The 22,448-nt window shown below is 41.5% G+C and overlaps 1 protein-coding gene across 6 annotated transcripts in view; it reads left to right on the top strand.

Moving 5' to 3' along the window:
* The window catches only part of Ltbp1 (latent transforming growth factor beta binding protein 1), a 405,267-nt gene that overhangs the window by 170,107 nt on the left and 212,712 nt on the right, over nt 1–22,448 (top strand). For 4 of the 6 annotated variants that reach the window (XM_063230019.1, XM_063230015.1, XM_063230022.1 and 1 more), the window contains exon 5: nt 9,967–10,134. The exons of 1 other annotated variant lie outside the window; for it this stretch is intronic. In XM_063230019.1, coding sequence (XP_063086089.1) covers nt 9,967–10,134 — 168 coding nt within the window. Of the gene's footprint in view, nt 1–9,726; nt 10,135–22,448 lie in introns of those variants that run through there. One more of the 6 variants, XM_013155885.3, reaches the window with a different exon arrangement.

Genomic DNA, 22,448 nt, shown 5'->3' with positions numbered 1-22,448 from the left:
ATTATTAGCTGCTGGCGTCACAGTCACTTCTCTGTCCTTTCCCCTGTCTGTCTGTGCAAGGCTTCTTGCCTCACTTTGTCACTTTTGATCACTGACCTTCATTTCCCACTCCTGCATTCTCTTCCTGTGTCAGATAGGATGTGTATTAAGTAGAAAAAAGGGATAAGAATGCAAACTATCTTCTTGGACTTGATGGAAGCCAAAAGAATGTGAGGAAAGGAGAGAAACATGCATAGATAGCAGTGTATGCACAGTCACCGGTAGGTGGTAGAAGCCGGGGAGGCCTTAGACAGATCACAGTGGGGAGATAGAGGCAGGGGCTCAGGGAAAAGGAACTGCATGTGAAGGAAAGACCAGGACCTGGCACACTTGGGCCTGGCCAATTCTCTGGCTTTTATGTAGATGTGGCTGCAGAGGAGGCTAGGTTGGGTCTAAATAATAAGGATCTGAATTTCCTTTTAAGAAATCTGATTTTGTAAGAAATACCGTAACAGTAGAGCTGTGTAGAATGCTAATTCTTGATGTGTGTGGTAGGAGTAATCTGGAGCCTTTTGGACAATGGCCTGTAGTTATGCTTGTTAATAAGCTGTGAAATGTGTTCCTTGGTCAACAGAGGCCTGTAGTGCTCTCTGTTTACTCAGACTTGCTTCTCTTCATACAATCAACCAAATGTTATTTATGGAAATGGTGAGTGATTGTCTGTAGCAAATGCCTCCATTTCCTTACCCTTTGAAAAACAACAAATGTGAGGATAAATAAAACCTAATTCCATTCCAAAATTAAGAGACAGAAAATTTGAGTCGTATGAAGTATATCTACTATTTCTGTAGGGAGTGCCTCAGGCTGGCCAAACTGTGTGAGGGTGAGACGTGGAAGACAGGTAGGTGCAGACTGCACCTCCTCTCCTGCTGCACCTCATGGCAGCAGTGAGGTCACGTGCACATGCTCACTTCCTCGCGGTGGCCATCTGGTGAGGTCCAGTGCCACAGCACTGCAGGCACTGGTACAGGGACGTGGAGGGAGGCAGAGGTGTTTTTAGATGAAAAAAAAAAAGTCTTTTAAATGGTTTTCTCTTTGGGAGGGAGCCTGTAGGAGCCATAATGCCTCTCATCTCCCACCCCCACGCCCCCAAATCCCTGGACAGACTCATATAATCCTCGCAAAGTGTGGTTCTCATCCCAGTCTCCTCTGGATTCTAGATGGTGGCTGTGGATTACACTCTCCAGAGTTGAGAAACTGGTTGCGGTGAGCTCTTTGTCTCCTTCTCTTCCTTCCTTTTAAAAATGAACTAAATGAAAAGCTGTCCGCTGAGACAAGGATGGGGATGTGTTTCTTTGCCTCTTGAACTCCAGCATCTTAGCATCTTCTCCTGTTCTGGCTGGGACACATTGGTGGGCACTCTGGCAGCCAGGATTGGGAGCAAAGGAAGGATTTCATTATCTGGTCCAGACAGCTGCATTCTAGAGGTCACTTTGGAAGGAAGAGCTCAGATTGGCCCTGTGTGACCTTGGGACTCCAGTACCGAGGCATGTGTCCTGTGTCTGCTTCTAGTTAGTGGAGGGAGGGGACAAGAGGTCAGCAACTGCTGTGGTCTGCTTCTGGACAGTGGTCTAAGCCTGCCCTGAACTTCCCTGGTATTCCTTATCCCTAAACTGAAGGAGGATGTCTGGACTGTTGAAACCCTTCAGGGTTTGAGGGGCTAAAGGAAAGTATTGTCCAAAAAAAAAAAAAAAAAAAAAATCATAAGATGACAGTGCCAAAAGCCAATAGTTTGCTTTGCTAGTTCTCTATTTTTATAACCAGCTCTCATTTCTTTCCCCAAATCCCGGGTCAGATCCTGCTAGATGGGTAAATTAGTTGTGGAGTAAGTCTTTTGTCTGTAAAATATACCTTCAAAATACTGGATTTCATTTGGAGATAAAAATAGGACTTTATAGAGAAGAGATTGATATTAAAAAGGTGAAGAAAACTCCAGAGAGAAAAAGGAAAGATGAAAACAAAGCCAGAGCCTCTAGATGTGCTTTTTATAGTCCCATTGGGGGCGGAGAAGTCTGCCTGGCAGGACAGGATCGATGGTGAGAGAACGTGGGATTCTGGGGCAAATCATAGTCCTTAATTAAATCTTGAGTTAAGGTAAAATGGGCAGGATAAGAAATTATTAGATCTGGCTCCTGAAATAAATTGAAACTGCGGATGAAATCTACCATCTTTACTGCTGGAGCTTTGCTGAGTCCCTTGGCCATTCTCCCTGAGCTGGGAACCAAAATGCATTTCTCTCTGTGGGTGAATTTTGTAGTTTAGTGGTAATTTCCTTCAGTGTTGCCACATCTGTGCAGATGGTTTGTTCATAATTGTTTTCTACCTAACAATTATGTAGTAAACCAGAAATGTTAAAAGCTTAAGACTTTATGCATCATTATAAATTTTTATCATTAAAGGAAATTTCCATCGTGTGTCTCTATGATTTTTGCATAAAATGTTGTGAAATTTTGGTAGCAAGTAATTGTTTTTCTTTTGAAAAAGGGCTTGAGAAATTGCTATTTCCTGTTGCTTAGTCCTTTATTCTGTTTGACCTATTTAATTTTAAAATTGTTTTACTCTTTAAAAGCATCATTGGCCATTTTTGGTAATATTTTATTTTTTATTTAGAGAAAAAAATCAAAACAGAAAAAAGGGTAGAAATAACACAGAATTTCAAAAAACATTAAGAAATTGCTAGTTGATAAATTACATATTGTAATCTTAGAAGTAGTTGTTCAAGTTACAAAATCGAAGCATAAAAAGTGTTCAATCAAACAATGACAGTACTACTTATTTTGTTTGATGAACTAACAAAAACTTAGTAGTATGGTTATCTATCTTGCACACTTCAATATACATACAGGTATATCCTTTAGAGCACTTTCTTTCCCTTTCATTATTACAATATCTGTTAGCATTTTGGATCTTACTACTCTTTCAGTTTTTTACTTTTTTACTAGAGAGACAGTATGACATTTTAATTACTTCAGGAAAAATGTGTTTTGTAATAACTGTAGGTTTCCCAAGCTGTAACAACTTACACATTCCCAGGATCTGAGATGTTAGTGATTAAAATGCTCCTCTCTAACAGATATCATATGTAACAAATATGTTTTGAGGCTAAAGATTTTATAAGTATGTTCTTTAAACAGGACTGCCAGTTACCCAAGAGATAATATGAATATTTACTTAGTGTTCTGTCAGGTAAATGCATTAATTCTATTATTACGATTATTATTTTTTCAAGGCTAGGTTTTGCTGTGTATTTCCGGCTGGTGTCAGACTTGCCACGTAGCCCAGACTGGTCTCTACTGGGGCAATCTTCCTTCCTCAGTCTACCCAAGCCAATTGATGGGGCTCCCTGTGAGGATGTTGCCTTGTGTCTTGGTTGAAAGGGGAAGCCATGGAGCAGAGGAGGGCCATGATCTGACTTCCATACATGAGAAAGTATGTGTTGAGTGCTAGGAGCAGAATAAATTGTTAGAGGGTGTGAGCAGAAGCAGGAAGTCTAGGTAGTAGACTGCTGAAATAATCTTAGGCAGAAGGTGATCAGTGCACCAGTGCATTTGCCAGGGAGGTGGTGAAAAGTTGTTGCCTTCTGGAAAAGAACCAGCAGAATTTGCTATTGAACTGTTTGTCAGATGATGAAAAAAAGGTGCAAATATAGACTTGCAAAAGTGTTGAAGAGGATACCTAGATGTGGATAAAGGGAGAAATCAAAGTTTAATTTTGAATTTATTTTCTTTGAGATGTTCGTTAAACATCTGCCTGGTGAAGTTCCATAAGCAGCTGCATTGTTGCCTCTGTGTGTGTGTGTGTGTGTGTGTGTGTGTACATGTGTATCTAAATACATACACATATGTGCACATAGAGTGTCTGCAGTGTTACAGGTGGACAGATGCATATATGCAAGGCAGACGTGATTCAGGCTAGATGTATGTATTCACTGTACAGAAGTCTGTAGATGGTTTATAAATCCACAAGGTAGGAGAGGATGGTGTCATCTAGGAAGTCTGTGTAGAGAAAGAAGGGCTAAAAAGATTGAGCTCTGGGACTTCTCTTGGGTCGGATCATGAGAAGAGAGGCTAGTGAGCGAGGAATGAACAAGTTTAGAGTGACCCAGGAGCCAGTCAAAGAGAACATCATGGAGCACTACTATGTCAGATACGCCAAAAATCTGAGTAAGAGAGAACCGGAAAGTTAGTCATTAGATTTGGCCACCCGGAGTCCTCTGGTGACCTTCAGAAGGGCAGTTGTAGTGAAGTGATGGCGGCAAAATCCTGGCTGCAGCAGGCATAAGAGAACGTTAGTGGGCGGACTGGAGCTGGCCTATGTGGATAGCTCTTTTGAGGAGTTTGGTCCTAAGAAGAGCAGAGCAGTGTAACGTCTCCCACAGTGGAGTGGAATCAGAGGTGTTCTTGAAGATGGAAAGTGCGTAGCAAGTCTGTATGCTCATAGGAATGAAGTCTTTGAGCAAGCAAGAGAGGAGGCACCCTGGGCCTGGTAGGGGTTCGGCCCAGGTAGGCCCATGTCCATCATCAGGGGGAAGGCAGGTCAACTACAGCTGCAGGTCAGTTGACAGATGCAGATCCTACAACTTGTGTTTTTTTCAGTTACATAAGGAAGATCAGACTTGATATTTTGGGGACTGTATTTGATGGTACACGTTTGATCCTGGCTTTTTAATGAGCAATAAGCAATTCTTTAAGAAACTCAGAATCTATCCAGAAATTTATTCTTGTCTGCAATGATTTAACGTACTTCCCTTTGCCTCTCTATAAGCCTGTCTCCTGAAATATATGTAAATGAGAGGAAATCGTTCGTGTGTGTGTGTGTGTGTGTGTGTGTGTGTGCGTGTGTGTGGCGGGAGTGGTGCTGACATAAGGTTGTCTCTAGTGACTACAGTATTAAGGGAGAGTTGAAAGGGAGGGAAAGCTCAGTTGTCTGTGGCTTAGATTTCTGTCACCTGTGTGGCTCTTTTTCTGGACCTCTTCAGTTGCTCCCACCTGAACACAAGACATAGAGTTATCTTGAGATCTCATTTGAGATTCCCTCTTGCAGGGTTTTCTCCAGGGTTGACGTGGCCAATGAAGTAATCGATTTGATAGTGCTTTTTACTTACATGCCACCTTTCTTCAGGAACACAGAGCACATTCTGGACATTATTTTAATAGTCCAGGAGGAGTTAAACAAGTCTAGAGAGCTGAACAATAAAAGTCATGTTATTTTAAGCATTATTTAAAACTTCTGTGATTTGTCCTTAAAAGAATTCTTGCCCTTGGGGCAAGCAGTGGACGACAAGTGAAAGCACAAGTTGTTGGTTCAGTTTCCCTCACAGCCAGAAGAATATGTGTGCCCTGGTCTCTTTGTTCAATCCCCAGTTAATGTGCAGGGTGGTGGCTTTCACCATGGAGAGGCTGACTCTCCTCAGGGGACATTACCTGGCTGGGTGGTGCCTGCTGTGTAAGCTGGGGAACGCTAATGTGCTGTCACAGCAATCTGCGTGAATGCTGAGGAGACTGTTGATTGATGACACGTGATGCGAGTCTTGTTCTATTTGTTTCTTTGGCTGCCTTTGCTTTGGTCATGTCTTGGTCTAATGACTGAAAGATGGGAGCTATACTCTTTTCTAGACTGAAATGTATTTGTCAAGAATAATTTTCACATTTTTGAAATTTTTGTTAATGATGGTGCAGAAGAAATGAAAGTATTTACTTTTAAATCCGGGGTTGGTATCAGCTTTAGTCCCATCCCTTTCTCCATTCGCTCTGAACATCTGAGGTTTGTTGTAAGCCGTGTGCCAATGCCTCTTCTTGGAGGTATAAAGTCACACAGGACCTGGCAGTAGCTGCAGACAGGATGTTGACTCGAGTGTCTTTGACTAGGAGGCCTGGTGGAGGTGCTGCGTGGTTCTAGGCAATCTCTGTTTCTAGCCAGGGCCTCTAAAGCCCAAGGTTTATAAGTGTTCGCTTGAGATTTCTAGGACTGATTTGCCTATGAGGATCTAAAAATTACACTTTCTTCTTTCAGGGAGACCAAACATAAGAAACTGTCCAGTGCTTTCCCTATTAACTCTTGAGCGGCCCAGCTTTTGTGTCTCAAATTTGTTATTCCTGAGCAGCAAGGAAGGGCCTCTCAGTGATCCTTTCCTGCCACTTACTAGTCTTTGGTTGATTCCTTACTGGTGAATCTGAACCCTAGGTGACAATACTCTGCAGCGTGCCGTGACTCCTGGATCTCTGTGAGGTTCGGCGGTCACCCCCATCTCAGAGACACTTCCTGCTCATGTCTTTTACTCCATGCTTACTGGGCACTGTATACAAGACCCCAGAGTTCCTCAGGTATTAACTCATTCCAAGTCCTTTGAGGAAGATGCTTCAGCCTGTCACTTGTGAGGAATTTGAAGCTCACAGTGGTGGACCTTAGTGTTTTTGTACAGTATTCTAAAATGTCAGCTTTCTTACTCCAGATAAATTGAAATGATTTTATGAAGTAGGAAAAATGTTCTTTCTAATTCATTCAATATTTATGGAAATCTCATTAGAGCTCCGAATGACAGTTTTGTGTCAACATAGTTTTTCATTGATTTTGAAAAGACTGATGTGGAAACCTTTGTGTCAACATAGTTTTTCATTGATTTTGAAAAGACTGATGTGGAAACCTAAAGCTAGTTATCAAGACCGAAATACTTCATCAAGAGACAAGAAGACCTTTTGGAAAAACGGTTGTCTGTTTTAGAATGAAATTATTGTATAGTAGACTGCTTGTAAAACACTAGGGAAAATGTAAAATAAAATATATCTTCTGCTTTCAAGAAAATGGGAACATTGTAAAAATCAGAATTAGAATTAAGCCACATAAAACTGTCTCTGCCTTTTAAAAATCCAGATGATTCTAGGCCAAGGCCAAAAAAAATTTTTTTGGCAAAGAAATATAAGATTTAAAAACAATAGACCTGGAGAAACTCAAGTGCCTATAAAGTGACTACTGTAGCTGCTAGATGAAATGGGAATCATGATTAAGTGCTTGCTTTCCTTGGATGTCTCCATCTGCCTAAGTGAGCATAATTTAGGTGACTGGGCATTTGCCTGGCAGCTGCTGGTACTACATGTTAATGCCAGAGAAGACAAAATAGTTGGCACACGGTTTCTAATTTCATTATTGTACTAAGAGCCAGCAGAAATAGTTATATTCTTCTGAAGTAAGAAGATGTTGTCTCTTTTTTTTCCTCTTGGTGTTCCCACATTTGCACACATCAGGCATCCTCTAGATATTCGTTAAATGTGGTCTGGCAACAGTGACTACACGATTTGTTTGTGCTACTGTGCAGATAATAAGGTAAATTGTGTGCCCTTGTGAAAGCAGTCAATATTGTATCTTTTGGAATTTCTAAAGTAGACATCTAGATCATTCAAAATAGCATACAAGCATCTAAAGCAGCGGGCAGCAAATCCTTTTCTAAATTTCATTGGAGTGTAGTCACGCCCATCACTTGCATGTTGTTTTTGATAAACTGCTTTCCAGTTACCATAGCAGGGTTGAATGGTTTCACTGGTGGCCTTTTGGCCTGAAATCCTAGAATATTTATCATATTACCCTTTCTAGAAAAGCTTTGGGAACCTGTGACGTAGAGTTTTGGTAGTATCTTCTTAGTGGTTGTCATTTTGCAAGGTGCGAGAAGGCTGGCTTGGCCATTTGAATCCTGTACCCTCCACCTCACTTAGCTGGTCTTCATCTCCATTCTAAGAGCTGCTGGGAGAACATGCACGGCCCTGCGTTCAGTCCTCAGTACCATCAAAAACAAAAACAAAGACATAGAAAAAATCACTGGGGCTTGGAGAAACTTACTTGAAAAAACAGGTGCTTTTCTTCTGGAAGAATCATTTTAAGAGGGCCAACCAGTTGCTGGCTTCAAAGTCCTTCTAGCTTTAACATTGTTTGATTATGTGGCTCGTGTTTTTCATGTTTGAAAGGCCGTCGTGTGAGAGAAGCATTAGATTGTGAGGCTGGGTGGGGGTCTGCTTTAAGGTTAATGGGCCCAAGTTACTGTGAGAACAGATTTCAGCTTCAGGCAGAATGTGTTTGTTAGGAGCTGCCCACTCCTAAAATTTATGTACTGGTAATGAGTTCCCTGACATGAGAGATGTGCAAATAAAGGTTAGCTGACTGCTTGATACCTGGGATGCAAGCATTGGGTGAAAGGTGGTCATGTAGCAAAACCTCAAGGTACTGACCTCGAAATTCTAATGACTTCTTTGGTTAATTCTAAAGTTTTGTTTCTAAGCTCAGATTTTGACTATATTTTAATTCGTTGCTAGATGCATCCTGGATGATTTTCTGAAAATACTAATTAAACAAGAACACTGCAGAGGGGAGGAGCTTTTCTGGTGGGCATAGATGGCAGGAAAAAGGCTGACCTGGGGCCTCTGTCCCCTTTGGCCACTGCCATTAACAGTGGAGCAAGCTAAGGCCTGGGGGTTTAGCTCAGCGGCATAAGCACCTGCCTTGCAAGCAGGCAGTTGTGAGTTCAATACCCGATACCGATAAAAAGAAAAAAAAAAAAAAAAAATCCCAGCAGTGGAGCAAGCTGAGCACTGCTTCTCACCAGACTTCAAGGCTTGTAAACAAACTTTCTCTCTTTAGCTGCTGCTCCCATCTTTACCTTCTTCCTGGGTTCCAGGAAAGAGGAAAGACCTGGCCCTGGGTGTCTCTTATATAGAAGTCAAATCAGGGGTTCTGTACTGCTGTCTGCCAGAGTTTAAGTTGGGAGTTGGCTTTGAACAGCGGGTCTGAGTGATTTCCTAGGACCCCTGTGCAACCCTGCTATGGTGTCACAGCACAAAAACAGAGACAATGTGTAAATGATGCGTGTGACTCTGTTTCAATAAAACTTTATTAAAAGAAACAAGCAGTGGTCCAGGTTTGGCTTTTGGGCTGTAGCTTGCTGACCCTTCAGAGAGACTTTGAAAGTTACAACTGAAAACATTAGCTCTAGTTCTCTGATGTTTTGGACAAATGTGAAGTGACATTCCCAAAGTCACCCCAGAGTTTAGCCAGAATTGTAAGCCATAGTATATTTTTAGTTTAGTTCCCATTTGATGATTCTCGGCTGCCTTCCCTAGGTAGTCAGATTATAGCATTTGGTTTTTAGAAGAGAATCTTGTGAATGAAGGCAACACCTGCCTCAGGTGCTCTGTGAATAGCAATCATGAGCGCTCCAGGATGGTATTTTGTCAGAGGTAACCCTTCATTCCTGTGATCCTGGCCCTCTGCACGGTAAAACAAAATATATGTTGCATAGGTTCCTATGGAGAAATAATGCCCTGGAGTCGTGAAAAAGAATTGGGCTCCTGCAGCTGCGTCACAGGATTTGATCACTTCAGCTGAGAGTGCCAGGAGATTTGAGACAGATGTTTTCAGACATGCCGCATGCCTAAAACATTTCCAGGGGTCGGGCTGCAAATAGTGACTTAATAAGTGGAGAAACAAGGAAAGTATGCAAGTTGAGGACACAAGAGTTTATTCACCACTAGGTGCGTGGCCAACCTCTTTGCATTACATCTGCCTGTCAGGGTTGGCTCTTTAATCTGTCGTGCCCTCCGTGTTGCTCTTTGTCTGCCCGTGAATAAAGTGCAGCATTGTGGTTAGTAATCCCACTCCAGTGACTCGACTTCAAATGTGGTTTTGGAGTGCATCCCAGAGTTCTGTTTGCTGAGCTTCCCACTCCTGTTTCAGAGACGCCACTGGATACAGAGCAGCAAGCACTAAAGACTTCCCTCTTCCTTAAACCTGTCGGGCTGTGGGCTCTCTCCTTCCCCTTCTTGCTCTTTTCCTTTCCTTTCTTTGCTTTTTTCATTTTTTTTTTCTTTGAAACCTTCCAGGACAAGTTCATGGATACTAAGCTGATGTGTTTGTTGTTCTTTTTCTCTCTGCCTCCGCTCCTAGTGAGTAACCACACTGGTCGCATCAAGGTGGTCTTTACTCCGAGCATCTGTAAAGTGACCTGCACGAAAGGCAGCTGTCAGAACAGCTGCGAGAAGGGGAACACCACCACTCTCATTAGTGAGAATGGTCATGCTGCTGACACCCTGACAGCCACGAACTTCCGAGTGGGTGAGTTCCTCCACGGTCCCTCACTGTCCTTACGGAGTAGAGCTTTGTAGCACTGAGGCACCCTTCCATTCACACTGCTCTCTGCTTGAATGGGTCTCTGTCTGTGAGTACAAATATGCTTCTCTCAAGACATCTTTTAAGTGACTTTCAGAATAATTTTTAAAACCTGTTTTAGTTTCTTAGGGAAATGGCAACTAGAATATTTCCCCTTATTGCTTAGCATTTCCTCAGCCGTGGTGGGGGAATGCATTATAGTAGGACAGGAGAGAGTCAATTTTAGGGGAGACTCTTCTGCATATATTGCCCTGGTCAGCTTCTGATTTGATCAGCCCACACTGATGTATAACATTTGCATTAGATTTAACTGACGTTATACAGTTTGGAAGGCTGTGATGAAATTTAAAACTTCACTTTGTAAATAACCAGAATCTTTACATAGAATCTCATAAAACTTGTCAAAAAACCTGTGCTTTGGTTGTAGAAAGGGATTACAGACTTGCATCTTTTCTCACATTTCTGTTCTGTATCCTGAGGCTGAATTATAAATTGATATACAAGATGAGTTTAGGGGAAGATAGGCTGGTGGGTTATTGTAAGCTTTTAAAACTTTAAATATGAACAAGTAGTTCTGACTGCACAAGAAGGCTTTCTGCTTCTTTTTCAATTTTTTGTTTCTTTTTTACATTTTTGTAAATGGAGAAAGTATTGTGGTCTACTGCAAGCTCTCATAGTGCCATGTTGTCATGCAATACAGTATTTTTGTCACCGAAAAAAATGCCTTTATTATTTTTTGACCAATTATGGCTTGCCATGCGTACTCAAATAATCACAGACACCCACGTTACTTTATGAGTTACTCACAAGAATAACCCAAATGTCAGACAGATAATAACACTGGCTAGATCTGGTCTTTTTATGGAATATTGCTGTTTAGTCTTGGGAGTGTGTGTCTAAGGGGGAGTATAGGAAAGAGCGTGTCTATTTCAGACTGATTTCCATCAGGACAAACTAAAAGGGCAGCTTGGAGTCCTTTTTAGCTCTCTGGTTATTTTATTGTGACTCCCAACCCTTATGAGGTTGAAGCAGTAATCTTAATTGTCTGTATTTGGGGAAAAAAACCCAGCATGTGTTCATAGATACAATTTAAAAGTATCGTAACTTTCCTGGCTATGATAGGGGTTCTTTGGGCATATTTTAAGAAGAATTTTAGTAGTTTGGTGCCAAATGGCACATTACACATAGCAGGGCAGGGAGCCGAGTCTAATGGGAAGTGTGTTGAACTGAGGATCAGGAAACTGGTCTCAGGTCCCAGCCCTGCTCCTTAGCTAGTAATCCACAGGCCATGCCAGCTAGTGTCTCTGGGCCTCGACTTTTCCCATCCATAAAATAAATGGGTTTATGTAGTGATACTTAAAATTAAATACACCTCTAAAATTATGTAACTTTTTATCAGCAATAAGTATTTTTTTTTTCTGACTTTTTTTTTGAGGACTGTAGACAAGAAGGGGAAAGAAAGGGAACAGGTTTCAATACATTCTGGGCTTCGTGGCTTTTCCTGCTTTTCTTTTCTTGGGTGCCTCCCTCAGCACTGCTTTCCTTCCTTTGCATCTACAGTAAGGTCACTCCTCCTGTTGGCATTTATGGTAAATCTTTACAGTAGCAACGATAAAGTAATCAAATGGGTGGTAATTTTTTGGCTTACAGTGAATTCATTTTGAAACTAAATATTTGAAGGCTTTGAGAAACAGGAAGTCTGCTTGTTAAAACACGCTGTACACTTTCCTTTCTGGCAATTAACCAGATGTTTAGGAACAAAACACATATCGCCTATTCAAAATACAAAGTGGAACAAAATTATTCACAAAAGCATTTCAAAATCAGAACCCAACCCTGCACAAAAGAACTGGAAGAGTAGTTTAAAATTTAAAAGCTTAAGCATTTTAAAAATTAAACAAGTCTGTAGTCGGTAGTTGCACACTGGAAATCATGGGAAATAATTCATTTATGTCCTGAGCTGTTTTCCTCTCCTATTTATACTTTAGTTCAAATATTAGAATAATTTGAGGGATAAGTTTTATAATTGTCTTTATTGAGAAATGATGATTTTGAAGAAATTAGATGGTGAATCTTCAAAATTACAAAAAGTAATACAGTTCAGTTACATACATATATGTTTTTTGGACTTCAGTATCATTTTATTACTTACAAGGGTAGTTTTCTAATTTATTTTCTCTATATATTTGTACTATAGTAAATCTTTTGAAAAATAAGATGTATACGGAAAATATTGTAATTCGAGGAAAATTCAAATTGTCATGACTTGCTGGCAGATAGACGTCTTTGGCCTCTGGCCTCTGTTATTGAAGACTTCTGCAAGGCAGAGGCTGCCAGCTGTGTTTGGTAATGAAGCGGAGAGCTGACACACTGGACTTCGAGGGCCCTGTTCTGTTACAGAGCCTGGCCTCTGTTGTCACAGTGTCAGTCAGAGACAGGAAGCACAAGACGGGGGGCTCTGAGCTGCCAGAGTGGTCCCTGGGCTACACATGACTTGAGTTCTGCAGTTTGTGGACTGGTGCTCTGATGAGTCAGAGTAATATCAGAAAGCCATGTGCATTTCATAAGTAAGGCACCTTAATGGTCCATTTAGATAATAGAACACTGGAAATAATTTTGAATATTTGCATGGTGATTTACATTTTTTTTTGAAGGAATATCAATAAGGAAATTTAGGCACAGAGGGTAAGTGAACTGGTTCTAGTTACACAGTGAGTCACTTAGCTAAGATGAAACCTTAGATTTCCTTGGGTCATCTGTGCACTTAGCCCTCTGGACTCTGGCATGTGTAGGTGGGTTGTGAGCGGCCTCGTGGAGCTGAGCCTTCTAAAAAGGCCGGGTGATAGAGAGAGGGATACAGATAATGACACTAAGTCCGTGTGGGCTTGAATCCTGATTTCATTATGCCCATCGGGCAGGCGTGGCTCCGTGCCCTCCCTGGGCCCAGGTCGTCTGGTCCACTGCGTGGAGGTAGAAATAAACACACAGAGAGTGGTTCTGCAGCAGGCGCTGGGCCGCATCCCCCAGTCCTCCGCGCTGCTTCTCTGTTGTTGCTCTGCTCTGTCAGATATGAGGGGGCCGACGATGCTTCTTCTGGGGTACTAAGCCGAGCAATCACTATTCTTGAGTTCATTGGTAGAAAATAGTAAATAGAATTTCCATTTAATGAGGCTGTGTATATAAGGCCCCAGTGAAAGTGATATCTAAGGAAATCATTCTTCTAGAGTAAGCTTATTTTTATGAATAATGATACCAATACGGCATCCAGACTATATTGAGTGGAGTTGCCTTTGTAACAGATTTCTAACTATAATGACTTTTCTTTCCCCCCAGCAGTCTGCACTCTGCCTTCCTGTTTCCTCTGACCCCTGCCTTTTGCCAAAAAAAAAAAAAAAAAAAAAAAAAGAAAGAAAGAAACATCCCTTGGTGGTTGGGCCAGCAGGTTCACCACTGTTGTAATGGATTCTTAACATTTCCTAGTGAGAAAATAAAATGACCTTCTGGGAGTTTTGTTCATGAAGTCCAAATTTCCTTTAACAAAAACATAAGAATTCATGTTGTCACAACTAGAAAAATGCAAAGACAATAATCCTGTCACTGGATAACCTTTTGGTAGAGACACTGGAAAGTAGTCATGCCTGCTGACATAACACACTTGGCTTCTAAGATGCTGCTTTCTCTGAGGGAGCTGTGAAGTACTCATGTTCCCTGAGTACCAACTGAGTAATTGCAGAAATATATTTGACAGTTTACAAACTGTGTTTTCGTGTGTTACTTCCTTTGATGAGAGAGGTCAGTGGTAGTGTTTATAATTTACAAATGTGACATCTGGGGCTTCCAGGGCTTGATTAAAGGTGACAATAAGCTTTTCTTATTTTAGTGTCATGGCTCTTCAGCTGTCCCATGATACTGTCAATGAATAGATACTCACGTTAAGTGATAATGTGTAATTGAGATATTTATAAATAAATGGACGCAACTTGAGACCATACTCATAAGCGAAACAAATCAAACTCACATGTATAAATACCATATAGTCTCCCTAGTGTAAGAAATGGTAAGAGTACATAAGATTTTATGGTAATCATGATTCCCCATTATGTTGCTTTGAAGCCTTATAATGTCTTCATTCATTAGTTGGAATGGTTTTATTTTTTGTTCGATTTTATTATATGTAATGGTATGAACAGCTATTTTGAAGAAAACAAGACATTATGGCAGCCATTGCTGATTTAATATCATCTTGCTTTGAAGTCCTACCATGCTTTTGTTCTTCTGTTTCCATTGGTTCTATTATGTTGTGTCTTCACCTGTCCGACATGCTGTTCCACCTCCTAAGCTTGATGTTCCCTTCCAAGTAGATGCGCACTGGCTGGTTGTTGACTGGCAGTAGAACTGAAATATGGAAGATCCCAAAATAGAGACAGATAAGGGAAAAGGGAGGTGAAAATTATATGGGGGAGGAGAATTAACCTGATAGAGGTGGACATGGAATCAAGGAAACAAGTGGTTCCTGGAAACTGGGCGTGGTTTCACTTAACAATAGATGGCAATTTGGGGGCATAGACTGGGGCGGGCTGCACAGCACTTTGACTTTTGGGCTTAGAAATTTGGATTTTACTCTGTTAGGCCCTGCTAGTAAAGTTCTCTGAGAGAGAGAGATGTAGCTATCAGTCATTTTTAGGAAGACGGATATTCTCTTGTGTTTTAGGTGGGGAAGGGCTGTTTTCAGAAGCTAAGTATCTGAAAGGATGGTGACCTACACTTTCCTTCCAAGCTCTGAGATTCGCCTGATGCTCTGCACTGGAAATCTCCCGCTCTGTTTGCCAAAACCAGCTTACTGTCCTGGCTAAGCTCATTTCTTAGGTTCTCACCGGGAGGGAAAAAATTGCCTCTCTGTGAGGCATTAAATAGACTAACGTTGAACAGCTCAAGGCAGGGCGAGCTTTTAGGTTTTTGTTTTTTGGTGACTTGATTCATGAAATTCTGCCAGTTGTGATTGTTTGGGCCCTTGATGGTTATACAGCATGGAAATCAATGAAAATGCCAGTGGCTCACTAATTAGATGGTGACTGTATTTCCTCCCTCCGTTTATTTTATAGATACCATTTATATTTCTAAATAATTCAATATAAAGTACTAAAGAAAGTGGTTGCCTTTGATTTGGGCAATTTAGAATGCCCAAAAACTTGTCAAAGAAATTGCCTCCAAGTATTTTTAGTCTTTGCAAGTTATTTTCTAATACTGACTAGGTGTCATAATGTTTTAATTTTAATTTTATTTAAACTATAGAACACTGCTAAAGAACTGACATTAGATGATTCATTCACTTAGCACAGTTATGGAGCCACCTCTATGATTTAGGCACTAGAGTTACAGGGGTGAGCAAAACAGAAGTCTTTGCCTTCGTGCAATATTTAAAAAATATATCTACAAAGTAGATGAACTTTACCAGACACAAGAAGACAAACATTGTACGATTTTATTTCTGTGAGGTACCTAGTGAAATTCATGGAGATATAAAGCAGAATGGTGCTTGCTGGGGCTTGGAGGACAGAAGAGGGGGTGTGGTGTAATGGAACGGGTTCCAATTTTGCAAGATGAAAAATTTAGGGAGACTGGATGCACAGCAGTATGAATGTACTTGTTGCTAACAGATTGTATACTTACAGGTGGTTAAGATCATCAACCTTTGTTAAATGTATTTAATCATAATTAGAAATAAAGAAATTTAGAACTATATAGCATGTATATATACAATATCAAATATATTGTGTAAAAAATATACTGTGAGAAGCATACATGAAGTAATGTCCAGTAGTGATAAATGCCCTGAAGGGAAATAAAATGGACAGAGTGGATAAGAAATGGGAAGTGTGGGGGGAGGAAGCCTGGTTTGCTACTTTGACAGCCCAAGGAGGCCTCTGGTGAGCAGACTTTCAAGCAGAGACCTGGATGATTCGAGGAGGGAACTCGGTGTGGGAGCATCAAGAATGCCAGCATCTGATGTGACTTTTTATTCTTTAAACTGTGGAGTCATGAAGGCTGGTAGCATTCATTCAGACTTGTCCAGGACTGGGTTTCATCCACCTGTCTTGTGTCAGGGAATTGAATTAATAATATATTTGGAGAAGAGCCTTGTTCCAGAGGATAGAGGCAAGCTAGTCTTATCCTCTGGGTGGAAATCGGTGGTTCTGGAATCACTGCAGGAGGCGTCTTGGTGATTTAGAATAAAAGGTAAAAGAGTTTCAGCATAAAAAATTTACCAAAACTCTGTCACCTCTTTCTCTAACCTTCTTTTATTAAGATAGATGATGTGACTTCGGTATGGAACTTGCTTTCCCTAAGATAAGATGGTTTCACGGGGCTAATTCAGGGTGATTCTAAGAATTAAAACGCGGACAGAATGAGGACTACTTGGTGCAGGAGGAAAATGCCTGTGGGGCACCCGAGTGTAGTAGGAGAAGATACCTTGGCAGCCAGGACAGTTCTTCAAAGAGTGATCTTAGGTAAGAGAGAGTTCAGCAGTTCGCTAGGCTGTGAGAGAGGCACATGTGATGGATGGCTTCTCCTAGGGCAGGCCTGGCCTATCTCACGGGGGTTGTGCTGGGCTGCTGGGTATAAATAACCTTTCAGATTTCCTAGGAGTCTGTAACATAGTATCACAGAGTGTGTATTCTGTCCTGGCCTGTCAGCTTGAGAGTATGGAATGCTCTTTGGGAAAGTCCAGACTGCCTTGTGTAGCGTCTGACGCCTTCCAGGATTCTGCTGCTGCCTGACTCCTGCCTTTACTTTGGTTGTGCCCCTTCCGCCATCCCTGTAATTCTCTACTTCTGCCAAGCTGCGCTTTGGAGGTGCCAGAGATCCCCGATCCCTGGGCCCTCCGTGCCTCTACTCACGGTGCTTCCTCTCCCTGTAGCGGTCTCTTTCCCCACCCAGCCGGCCTGGGCTGTCAGCCACTTCATTTTCAGGCCTGAGCCAAGTGACGATTGTGCTATAAAGCTTCATTCCCCTTATTTGTTGCTGTGCCCGCGTCTTCACTGTATTCTAAAGTGCTTGGGGACAAGAACCTGCCTCCTGTATCTTGGTGTCCCTTGATCTACCACAGTGCTCATTTTGGAGATGCTTGATGTGGTCTTTTGACAGCAAGTTGTGTGTGCTGACCCCTGTGTCACGGGACATGCAGGGATCTCTCCTATAGAGACCATTAATTCTCAGGTAAGTAAAATGATGGAAATGAAGTAACTGTGAAGTCTCTTTAGAGTTTATGGGCATAGGAAAGAGGATCTTTCACTCACCACAAGATGCATGAAAAAAGGTTTGCTATACCACTTCATGTGGTAGTAGGTACTTTCTACTCCGGGAGAAGCAGTTAGATTTCCATACCCTTAGTACAGCTCTTTCTGCAACATGGGGTTCCTGCTTCCCTCTTCTGCATCAGTTGAGATACTGGCCATCTTTTAAGGAAGCCGTGCTGTGTTTTCCTCTTCTTTCCTACCTCCAGCCATGCCCGTGTCATTTGGCCCCTGGTGGTCTGGCTCAGCTGTACTGTGGACCAGCTGCGGGAGCCATGCTGGCAATTTCACTTCTTGAGTTCTCAGCTTCTATGGTGGTAAAAGAAAAATGGGATAAGCGCTAACTTCCTTGGAGGGCTGTCCTGGGGCTTCCCAGAGAGAGCAGGCTGACAGTGGTTAGGGCTTCTTGTGTTGCTTTGGTACCCTTTGTCTTTTTCTGAACATGATAAATCCTCCTAATTCACAAGCTGTATCTCTGGTTCTATGTAGTGGAGGTTTGGTGCACAGCTTATAGCTTGTGCAGGCGGGGATAGGTGTCTGTACTGTGTGTCCCCCAGAGACAATGGCACCTGCAGGTGCCAATTCCAAGAAGATGACAACATCAAGAGAGGCAGGAGGATGTTTCTGCCCCTCCTTTACTTTGGTCTTCTCGTAGGAGTGCAAGTGCACAGAAGGCTCTTTACTTTTAGGCTTGCCCTGGGCAGGTTTGACTTTGCACAGAATGCTGTCCAGAATCCCAGTGAGGTGGCCAAAATGACAGTATTGTGTCATGCCTTCTTTACTATGGATTATTCTCCTCCCAAGGTGCTTATTTGCTTATACAGAAAGCTCTTGCACTTAGCTGGAGCTTGCTGGCAAGGGAGACAGTATTTACAGTATAGCATTTTGGAACCCAAAGCTGAGGTCAGAAGGAAAAGTAATCTGCCTGAACAGATGGGGGCATCTCTAGTGACGTATGATAATGACATTTGGTCCTGCTTTGTGCTCTTCACTCTGCTGTCAGTCCGGTAACTTACTTCTGGGCTCCTGGGTTAGAGTAAATTTAAGGAAGCTGAATATAAAGCAGATTGTGTAATCACATTTCTGAGATATAATATATCTCAGAATATTTATTTATTGGCATAGGAGTTGGGCTGAATTTTGCATCTGTTATTAGGTAGGTCAAACTTTTGTACCAACATTTAACTCTCAAGGTATAGAGAGATTTTTCCAAGTGGAGAAGAAATAATGAATTTGTGGATTGTTGGAAAAACCTCCTGGAACTGACATCACAGCTGATGTGAAAATGTTTTTGAGGGCAGCCACACAATTGTCTTCCTGTGAACCAGTCCAGGAAAATAAAATAACTACCAAATGGAGAAGGGATAGAGTGAGTGAGGAAGCTTCATTCTCCAGATTATATCACAGATAGAGCAGAAGAGCCAGCTAGCCTTCCGTTTGCCAATTTAGTGTGATGCCGTTACTGATGCACTTACTGAAACTTGATTTGCTGCTTAGTTGAGGGTGCAGGTTTAAGAAATGGCTTACAGCTCAACTTCATTATCTTGGATTTAGACTTTTGCAGTAATTACTAAAAAAATCTGCAGCTGCAATGTTGGCTTCTTGCAGGACAGGGCGGGGTGGTGGGGGCAGTGGACAACAACTTTATGCCATAGTGCGACGTGGTTTCATTCTAGACCAAACTTCAGCTGCCCATCAGATTCTGTAAGAATTTGTTCTGGATGATGGGGACTTTCTGAGTTCTCCTCGTACAAGAACTCATCCTAACTTTGACCGTATTTTCCCTAGAGGAGGTAAGAGGGGAATGAAAGAGGACCATTGCCCCTTTCTTGGGAAATTAGGAAATGTACTAGAATGTTCTTAGCTAAAAATCTTATTTAGCAAGATTAAAATATGTCGCTTTTTGCCACTGCATTGTCCCTTTCTGAAGAAAGGGTGATTTATGAGCCCTCGGGATCGTCTTGTGGTATTAATAATGTCTCGAGCCAGCTGTTTTATTGGGTGTACACAGAGGGTAATTAGAAACATCTGAGAATCCCATAATGTGCCCAGAAAACCATGACATTGTGTGGAAAAGAAAGAAATAAAATAACATTCAAGCTAAAGTCGTGTACTTGGTAAATAGATAAATTTGTATTAAACAAAATTTACTTATTATATACGATTTTCCAAAAAGAAGCAAAACTCCTTCAGGCTGAAAATATCCTTTTATTAAAATACTCTCACTGTAAAAATCATAACCTTATTTGGTAAAGGACTTGTGACTCTGCTGTTCATATGGTAATTATCATTTTCCTTCTGTCAAACTCCATCATATTGTAGACTGTTTTCTGCCAGGAGAAGTATTTCTTTTACCTGGCAGTTACTTGACAATTTTGGAATTCTGAGGGGCCTCATTTGAGGAAATTAACTCTTAAAACATGCTGCACCAGGGACTCATAGTGTCCAATTCGCTTCATAGTTAATCCTAGAAGTCGGCTTGGATGCCGTACTGTGGCCTCTGTTCTAGTGGGTTATTTGGAATTTGATCTGCTGTGATGGTGGCTTGCTGGAAGTATTTGGGTGTTCAGCAATAACAGCAGCTAAGTCAAGGTCTGATTTAAATCAAGCCCTTCTCTTCCCTCAAGACAGAATCTAGACAAGAAAACCTAACAATCCGGTGGTGGCTGGTGAATGGTTCCTTTCATCTTCGTTCACAAAGAACAAGCCCTTTTGAGAAGCCAGCACTGAGTCAAACTGACACAGCCCAGGTGAACATGGCCAGGGTTCAAGTTGGAGGGCTCTAGCATCTTTTCAACTATGTGTGTCCTCTCAGGGATCTTTATGGATCAAGAAGAGGAAGTTGTGGCCACTTGTGTGCCTTTACTGAAGGATATCAGTGAAGTGAGTTTACCTGTTGAAGGTTTGCAGGGTGGGGCGGTGGGTAGGATCTCTGACTCTAATGCCTGCCTTTTTCAATCCCCGCATTAGAGGTTCCTACCCCTTGTCATATCACAGAATAGCATTGCTTAAAAGGCACAGGTGCCCAATGTATACCCTTGTCCCTTCAGTCACAATTTCTGGGCATCCTTTGAATATGTGTAATTTGAAAACCAACATTACAGCAACTGTCACACAAAGTTCTAATGGAAACCTGGAGTCCTAGTGCTCCTCACCGTTCAGTGTCCATAGGAGTCACTGCAGCACTGACTGCAGATTCTGATTCAGAAGCACTGTGTGGGGTCTACATTTTTGGAATCTGTTACTCTGAAATAGCCCGTTCACACCCATAGTGCAAATGTGAAGCATAAAAATTGTCTATACAATAACAATTCTGAATCCAGGGAAGTTCTGCTCTCTCCCTCATAGGAGAAGCATTTGCAAATTGATTTTTGGTTGTCCAGACTAGGGCAAGGGAAGACGGGAGTGGGTAGATGCCAAAGATATAAACATGTTACATCTTTTCACAGAGTGTCTCCTACTGTGAAAAATTACTTTGGCTGAAAATATGATTGCCAAAGTTGAGAAATTCTGCTCTAAGGAATTCCTTTTTTTTTTTTTTGTAGACCCTTATCTTAGACCTTACATCTTAGACTCTTTTCCTCACATTTTGTCACAGATCTGCTTCTGTGATGATGCTGGGCTTCAAGCTCCCAGCTTGCCTTCAGCTTTGCTGTGCATGTAACTAGTCCCCTGGGCCTGGGCTCCTGGAGACTTGATTTGCATTTGCCAACGTCCTTGAGACTGTCACATTTGATTTCAGAGCGAGAAAGAGGTGAGATGTTTAGGAATATCTAAGGGTGACCAGTAAGTCGTCTCAACTGGCCTTTATTTGGGGGACTCTGTGGAAACTGAAGTAAATAATGAATGAGAAAACTTTTAAGGCGGGAAACACCTTTTGGAGGTCTCAGAAGTTCTGTGTAACAGAAACAGCTTTCAGCTTTAACCATGGCTACAGTGGACACTCAATGTGCAGTGTGTCTGTGCCATAGCTGTTGCAAAAGGAGAGAGGCTGAGTGTGTTTATTTGAATGACAGCACTGTCTCGTGTTCAGATAGATACAGCGCCTTGGGGAGGAAGCCGATTTGTTGTTTCAAACCCAAACATCTTCACACGTGCTGTAGTCCGACTTTGAACTTGAATAAGGAAGAACCTCACCTCTTTGTGGCCAGAACACTCTAGGTTAGCTGGTAGTGATGTTGTTACAGCATTTGCTTTTAGGCTGAGAATCTGCCCTCAAGAGCAAAGAAAAGACATTGTCTTCACCTACTCACAACTTCTTAGAGCAATTTTCCTTTGTGTTTTGGTTGTCTTGTTTGGGAAACAAGATTTTCAAAATTGTTTCTTTTGTGCTTTTTATTGAATAAAATCTCTATTCTCAATTCCATAAATATGGGGGAAATTTTATTGCTTATCTTCCTAAGAAGATATAATTCACAGTGCTGTTTCTTCCCAGTTATCTTTTCAAGTTGATTAAATATATATAATATAAAGTTTATCATATGCATTTCAGTCAGTGGTTTTGTGTACATTCTCAATGTTGTACAGCCGTCATGACCATCCATTTATAGAATTTTTCATCATTCAAATTAGAATCTGTGCTCATGATCAACTAAATCTCCACTCTTCTCTCCTTCAGTCCTTGGTAACCTCTCTTCTACTTTCTATTTCTTAGTAATTTCGGTATTCTGAGTGCTTTATAGAAATAGGATCATACAATATTTATCTTTTCGTAGCTAACCTATTTGACTTAGCATATCTGGTGTTTTCAAGATTCATTTATGCTTTATCATGAACAGTCTTTTTCTAATTTTGAAGACTGAATAATCTGCTGTATGAATATATTTCTGTCTGTTCATCTCTTGATGGACATTTGGGTTGTTGCCACCTTTTGACTATTATAAATAATACTGCTGTGATTATTGATACACAAATATGAGTCCCTCCTTTGAAATTTTTTAGGTATAAACAGGTGGAGCTTCTCTA

The sequence above is a fragment of the Cavia porcellus genome, unplaced genomic scaffold (assembly GCF_034190915.1).
Source record: "Cavia porcellus strain 051 isolate PalLab524CR breed Dunkin Hartley unplaced genomic scaffold, mCavPor4.1 scaffold_1, whole genome shotgun sequence".
NCBI classification, from domain to species: Eukaryota; Metazoa; Chordata; class Mammalia; order Rodentia; family Caviidae; genus Cavia; species Cavia porcellus.
This window is presented reverse-complemented; position numbering and strand designations above follow the sequence as displayed.